Genomic DNA, 14,006 nt, shown 5'->3' with positions numbered 1-14,006 from the left:
ATCAAAACGGGGTGGAAGAACCAGATGAATACGCCTTCGATGGTTTTGAAGAGATCGAAGGGGAGGGGATCGGCTGCAGGTGAGAGTCGAAACTACTCTGAAAATAAACCAAACACTATGTTGTAAAACATGTTTCAATAGTAGTAGACTAGTAGTACATTTAGCTATAGTGCTTTCTTCTCACAAAGTACGTTTACTTTCTAATAAATAACAATGAGAGAGAGGAGAGTATGTAACTCAATACGTGTGTGGTGTGTGGCTGAGAAAAGAGATGGAAACATACGTGCGTGACCGAGGAGAGAGATTTCATGAATAATGAATTACTGAGATTGACAAAAAAATTTGTTTTTGATATATATATAATGGCAAAAAAGTCCCCAAAATCGCCAGAAAAAGGGAGAATACCGAATACGGATGCTGGCCATAGACGGGAGATAAATGTAACATGACGACGGCAAGTGAAGATGAGTACCGGATTGCATGACTGGCAATAACAAATGTGAGAGATAGTGGAAAAGCGAGCAACTACGTGTTGTCTTCTAACTGGGTTTTTTTTTATGAATAATAGATTTACTGAGTGACTCAAAATATACAACTTTAATATATATCTACTATTATAATAAATAAAAATGATGGTTCAACCACACACTCCTTAATTGGCCTAATATTTTGACAAGTGGCACTCATATATTTTCATCTTTAATTCTTAATTATTTTATTAAAATAAATTATTTAAAACCTTTCATAACTTATCCCTTTATCACATTAAAGCATCAAAAATTCTAACATGTTTTTTCCATAACATTTAATTTTAACAAAAAGAAATGCTTCTTAATGATATCCTTTTACAATATTTGTTTTAAAATTTTAATATAACATTCTATGTTTCTTACAAATGACTTATACAAAATAATAGTCTTGATAATTTTAGATAAAAAAATAAATGCTTTAAATTTTATACCTATCTTATTTTTAATTTAAACTACACTTAACACTTTAATTTTGAAAATCATTCATAATTTTTAAAAGCTTTCACTTTCTGACTATAATTATAACTTCTATTATATTCCAAAAACAGTAGTAGTGTTAGTAGCATGCTCAAAAGCTTATAACTAATTTTTATATAATCTTACCATCCTATGTTTTTTAATTAAATTGATCTATTTCTCATTAAAAAAACAAATGTTAATAATGGTAATTTTTATTGTTGGTCATGTAGTGTTACATATTCATATGCATCAAATCTAGATAAATACATTTAAGGAAAAATACATGTAAATATGACCAAAATATCTAACGGTCGGTGTTATCCAAAACCTATAATGGTTTCATGTTGTTTGGGATGTTTTGTTGCTTTGGAAAAATGAAGATGTTTTTTATATATTTAAGATAATGTTTTTTATATTTTAAAATAATTTTTTAGTGCCTGTGGACTAGTATTGTTTTAAACTCTTAGTATCCGGTGTTTTACTTATATATGTTTTTTTAAATGTTAAACTCAAATATTAATTTATATTGCTTTATAATATAATATATTTATTTAAACTTTGTGTGTTGTTTATTTAAGAATTTGTATGAGTTGTATCAATATTTTTTTAAACATTATTCTTCTTAAAAATATAAATCCCTATATGAAACTAATATTAGTACTAAATGATTTATGTTTTTAATAACAATTGTGTGTTATTTAGTAAGAAAAGTTAACTAAATAAATTTTAAGCATTATATACAAGGAGTATTTAGAGATTTAGGTGCACTTTATAGATTAAAATTAGAGATGGAGTCCATCTTTCTAATATTCAATGAAGAGGGTAACTACAATTGTCGTATATGAAAAAAAATTTAGAGATTAATGAAAATTTACCATCTAATTTTCTTTTTCTTATTTTATTTTATGAAAATTTTATTGTATTCAACGTTATAATTCATCTAATGCCAAATTAGCATTAGTATTTCATATTATTTTGATATTTTGTTAATATAGTTTACCCTACCCGTGTATACACGGGTATTTATTTAACCTAGTCTACTATTATAATAAAATAGAGTTTTCTTAGGACAGGTGTCGACAGCCCACCCCTTTACTTTTCACTTCATGTTAGTGTGACACGTGGCCTCACCACAATTAAGAATTTGACAGTTGCGTTTACGGTTTCATGTAAGTGTGTAATCCCACGTCTTCCTTCCAAAAACCTCACTCTAATTCGTCTTCTACGGCCAAAATCAGAGCCAAAGGTCTCGCTTTTATCACTAGGTAATTTAGGGTTTTATTTACAAAGATTTGAAATTGAAGAGGCTATTGTTGATTTAGGTATATATATGTTACTAATTTTGTTGATTTATCTTCTTGATTCAAGATGATTATTGTTGGGTGAAGTTACAGGTTGTTTAATTATTGTGGCCATGGAAGTTAAAAAGTTCCGACAGGCAATTTTTAGGTAATTTATGAATAATCCTTTCGATTTCTTCATTGTCGTTAGCTCTGAAATTAGATCTGTCTTTTCAACTTTCAAGGTTTTGTGGTTTGTTATCGACATCAACAGGTATGTTCTCGTATTTGTTTCTCCATGATTTGGTGCGTAAAGCTACAGAGGAAAGCGGCATTGGAGTTTCAAGTTGAATATTAGGTAAGATTGTTCATTTCAACACATACTCATATTTGAAGAATAAAGATACATAGTAGAGATAAGAAAAAAAAAAAAGCATATACCATAACATACTACTGTTATTATAGATTTTATTTTCATTATAAATGGAACTATTATAATAAACCAGATATATGATCATACCACAATTACTATATACTTTATGGTCTTAAGATTTCTCTATTTTCAATTTTGGTTTGTTCTTGAAGTGTAGATTTTGCCATTTTTGTGTGGTTCACATGAGGGTGATGGGAGTACTTCCATTGGAGCTGCGAAGAAAGAATCAGATGAACATGCACAAAAAATGGGTTATGTACCGGAAAAAGACACAAAACGTGACAAACAGTAAGCAATTCTTTCATGGTGTGTTCTTTTTGTACATGTCATTATTCATGATTATAGTTGCTCCTGTAATCATGTTTAATTATACATATGAGAATTTTGAACAAGCTTAAATTATATAAGATAGCAGACAAAAATGTTAACTTTACTTGGTGGTTTTAGAATTAATATTCCATTACCTTTTACATTGGCCATCTTTATAGCATTTATATTAAGCAATTTTATTTGTTTACAATAACTTTCAAATAGTTTTTTTTTTTTTTTCATTTTTTTGTCATTCTCAGGGCTTTAGAAATAATATATATTTTGCATAAGCTTCTTTGTGTTGGACCCCATTAGTCTACAATTGTGACATTTTTTTTATTAAATTTTGTTTACATAATAGATATTCTTACTTTCTCTCAAGATGATATCTCTTTCTGTTATTCATTTGAGATAAAAGGTCCCATTTAATAGAAACTTCCTTTGATGTCAGTTGTTGAATTGCTGCAATATTTACTATTTAAAATACAAAAGCTATTAATCATGTATTCTTACTTTTTATTTGAATTTAAATGAGTTCGGTTTGTAAAACGTTACGAATGAATGAGTTTTGGTCGAAACAAGTTGTTTTAAAAAAGTATGATCAAGATGAGTTTGGGTCGAAAAGAGTAGTGTGGTCACATTGGAAATTGTGGAAATAAAAAAAATAATGGCAATTTTGAGTTTTCTGTCAAGTTTTGACTTTTTCAAGCTCAAAAGTTCTCGGGTAGTTTGACATTTTTGGTCTATTTTGACCAATAAAAGTCAATAGTCTAAATGTTGTTACTACATGTGAAAATCAGATATAGGATGTTACTTTGCATTCAAGCATTCATTTTTTTCTACCAAGATCACCCGTATATTGTAACGAATTTATAATCCGACCAAATATATCTCCGTTTTTTGTGAAATACCAGTTACACTCTTCAAGGTTTCTTACTATTAACTGAAGGGTATAACTGATATTTATATTAATTTTATTGTTATTTAAATATTTTTTGTAATATTGACTGATCTACTTTTGTCATTTTATAATTGGCTACATATTTGGATGAGAAACTGGTTGATGTTCATGTAGATGATTAAATACATTTTGATATTGAGATTTCGGATACGGATATTATGCATGTTACTTTGTGAAGAGGACTATTCATCTGCATATCTAAAACCCAAGGTAAGTTATATTACTTTAAAATTATAATTTTAGGGGGTGTTTGGGATTTCTTATTTTTATCTCCTTATGACTTATGGAAAAGTCATAAGTCACAACCTTGTGACTTATGGAACTTTTCCTCTCACATATTAAGAAAACCTAAACACCTTCTTGACTTTTTAATAAGTTATAAGTCATAAGGAGACAAAAATAGAAATTCCAAACACCCCGTTAGTCAAGTGAAATAATTTGTGTTACTTTATGTGTTAAATGTGCAGGAGATGTAGGCTTTAGCTAATGAAACTTGAAACTTCATCTGATATGACTCAATGGGTAGCTGGATTTGTAAATTTGACTTTTATAATAGCCTTACAGTTGACCTTTGTGAGTTTACTTTTGGGATTTATTCATGCATATTGGTTTTTTTATGCATGTAAAAGGCTGTAATTATGCTCATGATAAGGTTCTAAAAGCAAGCCTGGTAGGCGGTCTCGGGTGACTGGTTAAATGGGTTCAAGTCATGATGGAAACGGGTTTTAAAAACAATTCAACTTGGTTCAGGTCTAAATGGATTGTTTCAAAACAGACTCGACTTGGTTTGGGTTAAAAAAATGGGGTTGGCTTAAAAGTTAAAACAGTTCCTTCGTAATTTTCTGAATTTCTTTTATATTTTCTTTTGTGAGTTAATATAACTTAACTGCGTAATATGAGGTAAATTTTTTTTCATCCTTTATTGATTACATTGTGCACGAGTAGTTCGGTTTGGTTCAGTTTTGGGACCCAATCAAAACCGAAATTTTCATTTAACGTATTTGAGTTTTTGACTCTAATTGTATGCAACGTTTACTCTTTAATGTATTCATTCGCACCCTAAATAAACACAAGAATCTTATTTTAGGGTGTCCCTAATTTTATAAACTGTTTACTCTTTAAGTGTTTGACCAACGTTTATTGTAAAATATTGACAAACTAAAGATACTCTTCCATGCTTCCTCTAACTGTGTGATGTAAAAAGCTGAATATATATATTACCAAACTTTGACATGATCAACTTTTTGTTGGTGTTTCTTTGTTCTCTCTACTACAACATTGACAAACTTTTACAAGGGTAAGATTATAATGCAATTTTGCAGATATAATTATTTTTTAGATATATTCTTTGTGACTATGATGCGCTACAACATATATAAACGATGCCGTCTTACGCCGGTATTCTAAACACGTTCGACAACTAATGGTGATATTTTGACATTTGGAGCTGATGTGGGCAATACGTTAGTATATATTGATGTGCCGCATCGTGCTCGGGTGAATTACTTCCACAAGTTCACCCGAGCTAATAAAATTTATGTTTGAATGAAGAAAATTGTGAGATAACTACAATGAATCAGATAAACTTGAGATGTGAGTGCTATGAATTGTGAATTTGTAATTTAGTAAATTTGTAATTACTTCATGCTATTAAATTTTTTTCATTCTACTATTTTCTTTTAATTTACCACCACATGTTTTACAAATTCATTGTTTGTTAACTTATAGTGACTTGATGCTTAATATTGTGTTAGTATAATTTTAAATTAAGGTGTTTTTTATTTACAATTTTGAAAATAAGGTGTTATGATTATTTTTCATTATTTGGGCTTATATTTGTTTCTTATTAAGTTATAAAACTGTCAACTGTGATCCACTTGATGGAACAAACCCCATAGTTTTGTAGTAATTTGGTAATACAAACTTACATAGTTGAAATATTGGGTTTTACGTAACATAAAATGATTGTTATTACTATTATTGAGTTGAAAATATTTTCAAAGTTTACTCTCACCCGATTAAAGATTAGGTATGTTTTATATTTTATGTTTTTAATGTTGCATATGAAATCAAAATTTATGGTAAAGCTTCTAAAGAAATATTTATGACAAACCTTCTAAACAAACATATTAAGAGCTTGGTAAAAAGAGAGACGCATACATTTATTTGGCGAACACCGTAGTAAATTGAAATTGGTGCTTACAAAATATAAGATGGAAAATTGAACCAATACATGTCCAAACATTTTAATTTAACTTGATTATATGTTAATTTGATTTTTAAAATTCATATATCATATTAAATAACATGTTTAAAAAATAATTTTTTTCAACCCGTGTGTCACAAGGGATATAAGCTAATATGAAATAATTTAATTAATGTAATTCTTTAGTATGTAATTGTGAATGAAACATTGTTAAATATTCTTGATTTCAAATTCTTTCGTACCCATACCCGTGTAGTACGGGGGTTTATAACCTAGTATATATATATAATAACAAATATGACCACACAATAACTCAAACAATATTGTCATAAACAATTAAACACAATTGCAATTCAATATGTGATTACATTTTTCTTTTACCTCTTTCAAAGTTTTATCTACAATTAAAAAATATACTATTCGTTATTAAGAGATTAACACCAACCATTCAACCCAGCCCAACTCGTTAAACGAGTCGGGTCGGGTCAACCCGGCACACTCAACCAGTTGCCGTTGAACCACCCACACACACACACACACACACACACACAATAACCGAATTCATCTTATTACTTACCCTAACAACCTACCAATGGACACCGTAACGAATCCTACTTCCGGCCGCCGAACACTCAATTCCGATCAACCGAAAAAGCTACACCGTTCGATCTTCGAACTCCCGTCGGATTACTTCGATTCATGCCGCCTGTTCGAACACTCATCAACTGCTTCCTTCGTTCCGGAACTCAAAATAACTGATGCGATTATTAGTATAAAACATAACGTAGAAGAAGTAGATGATGATAAAAGCAGCGTTGCATATAGCGAACGATGGACGTGTAGTACCTGTAAATCTAGTTTTGAATCGCTTATTGAGCAACGCTCTCATTTCAAGTCCGATTTTCATCGAATCAATGTACGTGAATGAATCAATATTATTCTCTTAATCGACTTATTACTTTACTTGCTGTTGTAGATTAGATTCAGTTATTAAGTTATTTAACCGTATGCGCTTATTAAGTTTTTATGAATATTATTTGTATATGCTATAGCTACACTAGAAACTAGAATTGTTCATTTGTTAGGTTAGATTCAGTTCTTGTTATTTAACTGAAATGAAATTTTTGTGCAGTATTGTGTGTACTATAGCTACACTAGAATTGATCATTTGTTAGGTTAGTTTCAGTTATTGTTATTGAACTGTATGCAGTTATAAAGTTTTCGTGAAGTATTGTATATACTATAGCTACACTAGAATTATTCAGTTGTTAGGTTAGATTCAGTTATTGTTATTTAACTGTGTACGTTTTTAAAGTTTTTATGAATATAAACTTGTATAAAACATTGCATATACTATAGATCCACAAAATTGTTCATTTGTTTGGTTATTTTTAGTTGACTCTAATGATCCATAGGGGTAGAGTGTAGACCACTAGGGCATCTAACTACGGTATGAACGAGCCGAGCTTGTTTCGAGCTCTTTTTTAAAGCTCGAGCTTGGCTCGTAGGTCGTTTTTTTCAAGCTCAAGCTCAAGCTCGGCTTGTGTATTATTATCTATTAATTTATGTACTTTTTTTAAATTATTTTTATATATTTTGAGAAAAACCTTAAACCCTTAAACCAGCCTAAGCTCGGCTCGAGCTTGTGTGTGGTATCTTAAATGAGCCAAAGCAAATCAATGTGAATTCTTTTAATCTACTGATTACTTCTGTGATTAGATTCAATAATTGCTTTTTTGGTTAGGTTTAATCACGTTGTTTAACTGTATGTGCTTATAAAGTTTTTATGAATATTATTTGTGTACAGTATCGTGTTTACTATAGCTATGCTGGAATTGTTCATCTGTTAGGTTAGATTCAGTTATTGTTATATAACTGTATGCACTTACAAAGTTTTCATGAAATGAAATTTGTATACGGTATTGCGTATACTATAGTTACATGAGAATTGCTCATTTGTTAGTTTATATTTGGCTGACTAATGAACTCGGCTTGTTTAGCTTTTTATCGATCTGAGCTCGAGCAGCTTGGCTCATTTGCACCCCTAGTAATGATCCATAGGGGTAGAATGTAGACTAGAGCATATACCTAGGGTGTAAACAAGTCGGACTAGGCTCGAGCTTGGCTTGTTTTGACTCACGAGAGCTCGAGCTTGGCTTGTTTTGACTCACGAGAGCTCGAGCTTGTTTCGAGCTCCTTTTAAAAGCTTGAGCTCGGCTAGTGAGTCGTTATTTCAAGATCGAGCTTGGCTAGTTTATTATTATCTTTTAATTTATATACTGTTTTTTTTTTAACTATTTTTATATATTTTGAGAAAAACCTTAAACGAGCCTAAGCTCGGCTCTAGCTTGTGTGCAGTATCTTAAACGAGTTAAAGCTTAAGTCGAGCTCGTGTATGTGGTTTAAAATGAATACATAGAACTGATAGAAGCCCAAAGTAGTAACTTAATTATGCACAAGCTCGTTAAGGCTTGACAAGCTTAAACAACCTTCCCATACAAGGCTTGAGCTCTGGCTCGATAACTAAAATGGCTTTATTTGAGGCTCAGGTTCGGCTCAGGCTAAATAAGGCTTGGCGTGTTTTGAGCTTTTTATCGATCTGATCTTGAGTAGCAATCGATCAACTCGGCTTGTTTGCTTCCTTAGCATATACTGACTTTCATTCAGTATAAGTGTTGAAGAAATACAAAATTGTTACTTTATTTGAATATTTGGTCACTTTTTTTGCTTATTCACTGTCAAAATAATATTGAACATTTTATATGTTAATACTTATATATTTATATCATTAGGTAAAACTCACAGTTGCTGGAAAGGACACTGTGACAGAGGATGATTTTGATGAATGGACATCTGATTCATTGGTTAAAGATTATGATATATCAAGTATATCAGGCTCAGATGATGAAGATGACCGAGAATCTAGCCTGCGCAATGATACAAATAAGGAGTTGTTAGGAAGTAATAAAAGGAAGATCTTTGTGCATTTAGCAAATGGAGAAATAGTTTCGTTCTGGAAAAGCTTGTTTCTAGACGACAATGTGAAAATTGTTTTTGAACATAGTAAATCTGGTACTATGTTGGATGATGTTTTGCCATGTGTTACGGAGAAAGAAATAACTGCAAAACTGCGTTATGTGGTTCATGAACCCAGGGATAATACGCGTTTTAGAGTTATATTGCTTGCTAGTGGTGGTCATTTTGCTGGTTGTGTCTTTGATGGTAACTCTGTTGTCGCCCATAAAACATTCCACAGGTCAGCCCATAAAACTATAGCTTTATGTAATTTAATAGAAAAGTTGGTGCTGTTATTATTTGATTTTATATTGATACAATATGCATGATCATGTGTCATGTAGATATGTCATAAGAGCAAAGTCTGGTAAAAAACAGTCATCAAAAGATGCTAGTGGTAAAATTGCACATTCTGCGGGAGCTTCAATACGCCGACACAATGAGCAAGCTTTAAAGAAGGTATTTTGCATGATTAATGTCGGTCAATATCATGTCCCAAAAGTAATAATTTAACATGAAAAGTGTTATTTCACAAATAGGAAATTCGAGAATTACTCGCTGCATGGAAGCCTTATTTTGATGCTTCATCTTGTATCTTCATTCACGCTCCATCAGACAACCGCCAACTGCTATTTGAAGGCGAAACTCCGTGCTTTAGTTGTCAGAAAGGTTCCATCAGACGCATACCGTTGACTGTTAGAAGACCAACATTCAAGGAAGCTAAGCGACTGTACAACATATTAACACAAGTTTCCACTGAACCAATTGAAGAAACAGCGCCTGTTATTAAAGAAAGTAAAGAAGATTCTAGAACTACAAATACTCATAGCAAAAAGATTAATAAGGAAGTTGGTGAAGCTAGTATAGTTAATAGCATGGAAGATTTGGCTATATCAAGTGGTAACGAGAGTAAAGCAGTTATTGAACTTATTGTATCGACGCCTTTACATCTAGCAGCAAAAGACGGCAATGCAGAGAAGGTTCTGGAACTTCTAGAAGAAGGTTTGGATCCTTGTGCTGTCGATGAAAGGGGGAAGACGCCGTATATGCTTGCTACTGAAAAAGAAGTTAGAAACACGTTTAGAAGGTTTATGGCTTTGAATCTTGATAAGTGGGATTGGCAAGCAGCTAAAGTTCCCAGCGCGCTAACAAAAGAAATGGAGGAGTCTCAGAATGCTAAACAGGTAGTTTTAGAATGTTTTCGTTAATGCATATCTCGTTAACATGTGTGTGTAAACTATATGCTATTGTTTTTTAGGCGGAGAAAGATGCAAAAAGGAAAGCGAGAGCAAAAGAGCTGAAGAAGGTGAGGAAAGCTAGAGAGAAGAAGGCTGAGGTGTGTATTTATTTATCTTACAAAATGCAACGATATTGAATATAATTAGATTAATTTATTACACGTTAAACTTTTTTTTTTCATATTTTAATGGGAATAAACTTATTATTAAGCAGGCGGAGGCGGCTCAGTTGCAGAAAGCTTCATCAACTCAATCACAATCCGTCACACCACGGATGACTAAAGAGGTATAATGAAATAAAAACTGCCAATCAACATAACTCTTTAATAATTACATATGTCGTTTAAAATACAAAATGTACTTTATTTGGTAATTGCAGGAGGAACTAAAAAGAAAACAAGATGAAGAGAGGGAGAAGAGAGCTGCTGCTGCCGAGAGGAGAATTGCAGCACTCCAATCACAGGCAAACACTGCCACGTCATCAGACGGCGTATGTTCATATTGCCAGGTGTCGATGGCAGGTAAAGTTCCATTTCATAGGTACAATTATAAATACTGCTCCACATCGTGTATGCATCTTCACCAAGAGATCCTCGAGGATGAATGACAGAATAACGCGCCATCACTGTTTCTCATTTCCATGATTGACTCATCACAATATATTTTTTTGTTTGTTAAATTATAAATGGAATACGGTTCTTTCCTGGTTTAAATGCCTCGTTAGTTGCTATTGTGTTCGGTAACCTTTAATCGTTCAGGTTGAGGTTACAACTAACCAACCAAATTAAACGTCATTAAAAAATGATTCTCTTGGTTTATGTTTGATCCTAGCTGTTTGGTTTGGCATTGAAAATATGAAACCAAATAAAACCATATTTGGTTGTCATACCCGATGTTTTAACAGTTAATTGTATATTGGGTTTAGTTGTCATACCCAAATCAGATTGTTTGATATTTTTAATCTGATGACAAAATGGTGTGATCGAAATTGAGATAACCGTACTGTAACTGAATCTAATAAAAAGCCGATTTTTTGGTTAAGTATATGGTTTGCTATCAACCGAAAAAAAATACAGACTAAAGTTTCAAGCTGAAATTCATCATTTTTATTTTTATCCGTTTATAGTTATTTAACTTGAAACAAATACTCGTCTCTTGAGGCCTTCATTTCTTGCACCTTCTTCATCATTGCGGCCCTCCCTTACAAAGCGGGCATGGAAACCTAAGAAGAAATAACAAAGGGCTTTGATGCTGCAAGTTACAAGAGTCATTTAAAGGTTAATTTACAGTTTGAGAGGGCTGGTTTGAATGAGTTGAGAATGTCCATTAGCCAAAGAACGGTTTATACATGCGGCATTTTAAAATACTTATGGAAGCTAAATTGATATTAACCAAAGATGCTAACCATTGTTTGCAATTTTATCAAAACTGAATCTTCTTGATGTATTCGCCTAAAAAAACAAGAAACCAACAAGCATTTAATGACAGCTGTGGGATTTGAACCCACGCCCTTTCGGACCAGAGCCTAAATCTGACGCCTTAGACCACTCGGCCAAACTGTCCACATGTTACTAATTAACGTTACAAGTACTGTTTACAACCATGAGTTAGACAGTGAAATTTAAATAATCTTAATTCTTAAATCATTTATTCACTCATATATATTTTTTTAAACCTTTATATATTTTTAGAAATAAAGTTTCTTAAACCTTTTTAAAAGGAAAGCAATTATTTAACGACGAATTTCTGTTATCTGAGAGATTAGAACTTAAGACCTCCCAACCCTTTGTGTTTTAAAGGCTTTGCCTTTGTCAATATGTCACTACCCCATTAGTATGGTAACCCGAAGCCTTCCCTAAGACTGGACATAGTGATGACTCTAGAGGCGCTAAAATGATGATGCGCATTCTTATTTCTAGCCAAACTCCATTACACAAATTAAAAATTGAGTGTTGAAGCATTTCTCCGCCAAGTCGATAGCGGGCGTTAAATTGTAGAGAAATAGATGTGTAGCAGTGGGAAGATCAGTGGTGGTGGTGATGATGATGACATGGGTGTTTAGGAATTCGGTTGGTGCCAGTTTGATTCTATTCGTTGTGGTATGACTGGTAGGATACCTGTATTTGCAATAATAATCAAATGTTTAATTGTAACTCAAAACATAAAGTTGTGATATGATGAAAGTGATTTCTTAAAAATCGTAATATGAAAATAAAAAACATGTCAAACGTGTATAATTTTATCTATAAGAATCATGGATAAATATATAATTGAAAAATGATACATTTGATCAAAATTAGTTATGATTCAATTTATTCTAATTATCTTAACTTATTTAAGAATCAAAGGTAATCTAAATTAATTATTATTTTGTAAAACACTAATTTAACTTCATGAGAGATTTAATCAAATTATTGAAGTCAGGAAAAAAGAAGAAGGTATATTGGTTTTTATTAATCCCAACTATCGTCTTTTGGTCGTTGTCGGTCCTAACTAACGAATTGGCTGCTGACGATCCCAAATTTTAACGTATTTGTTCCCAACGGTCCACGACTAACAGGATCCTAACGCCGTTAGTTACAGGTCGCCGGAAAAACGTTTTTGGCCGGAAAACTTAAATTTTTTTCGAGAAAACTCAACATTATTATCTCAAACATCTTTTTAGCTTTGTATCGGTCCTTAAGAACCTTTTTCTATTAAAGCCTCAATTATAGTTGCAGAACCTTTTTCTATGATTAGTTGAAAAGTGAAGAAGAACATACGCTTTGTTGAGAAACGTCGTTCCGATGACAACATGGGAAACACCCTGAAGAGGTAGGTCCCAGCAGAGCCCAGTTGGACCCGCAAGACTCACCTTGAACAGGGACGTCTGCGCAAGGACCAACTGCTCCAGCAGGACCCACCATGCTCAAAGAACCTTACGCGCAGTACGCCAGCTGTACCCGCAGGGAAAGCCTCCCAATGGTGAAGTACCCCGCCTGTTCCCGCAGCTGCGGATACAAGCCATCAGGGAAGGCTACCCGCACTAACAGCAAGGCTACACGCACAAAGGCATTAGCTACTTCAGTAGTCACATGAAGGAATGAGCAAGGCGGGAATACTCCCGCCCAAGTGAGCCAGTCCGTATGCTTCTGGAAGGTCTTTCGTACTATACCTGCTAAGGTATGGGCGGAACAGACAAATTGACCAAAGCAGCCCATGAACCAATCGCAGGATGACAGCTCACCGACAACAATACGAGGAGGAGCACCCTCTAGTACTGTTTGTCACTATTAGCCGCTGCCTACTCACCAACCCTTACTGTGGGACGTGCGCAGCCTACAGTTGGTGGAATAGTGTTACTGTTGGCCGTAACCTATTCACCAACCAGCATGGCCTGCGTATAGTCCACAGTTGGTGGGACGTGCATAATCTACAGTTGGTGGAATAGTGCAGCCGACTTTGTTACTGTTGGCCGTAACCTATCCACCAACCAGTATGGCCTGTGCATAGTCCACTGTTGGTAGAACAGGAATACTATTCAGCCGGCTGTACCTTCTAGGAAACCTACCTTCGGCTATAAATACTCCAACATC

At 33.1% G+C, this 14,006-nt stretch overlaps 1 protein-coding gene and 1 non-coding gene across 2 annotated transcripts; one reads left to right on the top strand and one right to left on the bottom strand.

The window, feature by feature from the left end:
• The first annotated feature begins 6,770 nt into the window (after window positions 1-6,770).
• On the top strand, window positions 6,771-11,043 carry LOC143612343 (uncharacterized). Its single transcript, XM_077086354.1, has 7 exons — window positions 6,771-7,094; window positions 8,971-9,434; window positions 9,538-9,652; window positions 9,733-10,377; window positions 10,452-10,529; window positions 10,646-10,717; window positions 10,811-11,043. The coding sequence occupies exons 1-7, from the start codon at window positions 6,771-6,773 to the stop codon at window positions 11,036-11,038; spliced, it is 1,926 nt and encodes a 641-aa protein (XP_076942469.1). The 3' UTR covers window positions 11,039-11,043.
• An 870-nt stretch (window positions 11,044-11,913) lies between these two features.
• TRNAL-UAG (transfer RNA leucine (anticodon UAG)) lies at window positions 11,914-11,993 on the bottom strand. The gene has a single exon. It is a non-coding gene; the product is annotated as a tRNA-Leu (tRNA).
• Between the last annotated feature and the right edge of the window lie 2,013 nt (window positions 11,994-14,006).

The sequence above is a fragment of the Bidens hawaiensis genome, unplaced genomic scaffold, assembly GCF_021521415.1.
Source record: "Bidens hawaiensis isolate Kalapana, Puna unplaced genomic scaffold, B.hawaiensis_p1.1 tig00002236_1, whole genome shotgun sequence".
Classification (NCBI taxonomy): domain Eukaryota; kingdom Viridiplantae; phylum Streptophyta; class Magnoliopsida; order Asterales; family Asteraceae; genus Bidens; species Bidens hawaiensis.
The sequence above is the reverse complement of the archived record's forward strand: the minus strand, read 5'-3'. Positions and strand labels throughout refer to the sequence as shown.

Coding starts and splice junctions, on each gene's coding strand:
- LOC143612343 (XM_077086354.1), top strand. CDS start 6,771: ATGGACACCGTAACGAATCCTACTTCCGGCCGCCGAACACTCAATTCC. Junction 9,435..9,537: donor GCCCATAAAACATTCCACAG/GTCAGCCCATAA, acceptor TGTGTCATGTAG/ATATGTCATAAGAGCAAAGT. Junction 10,378..10,451: donor AGTCTCAGAATGCTAAACAG/GTAGTTTTAGAA, acceptor ATTGTTTTTTAG/GCGGAGAAAGATGCAAAAAG.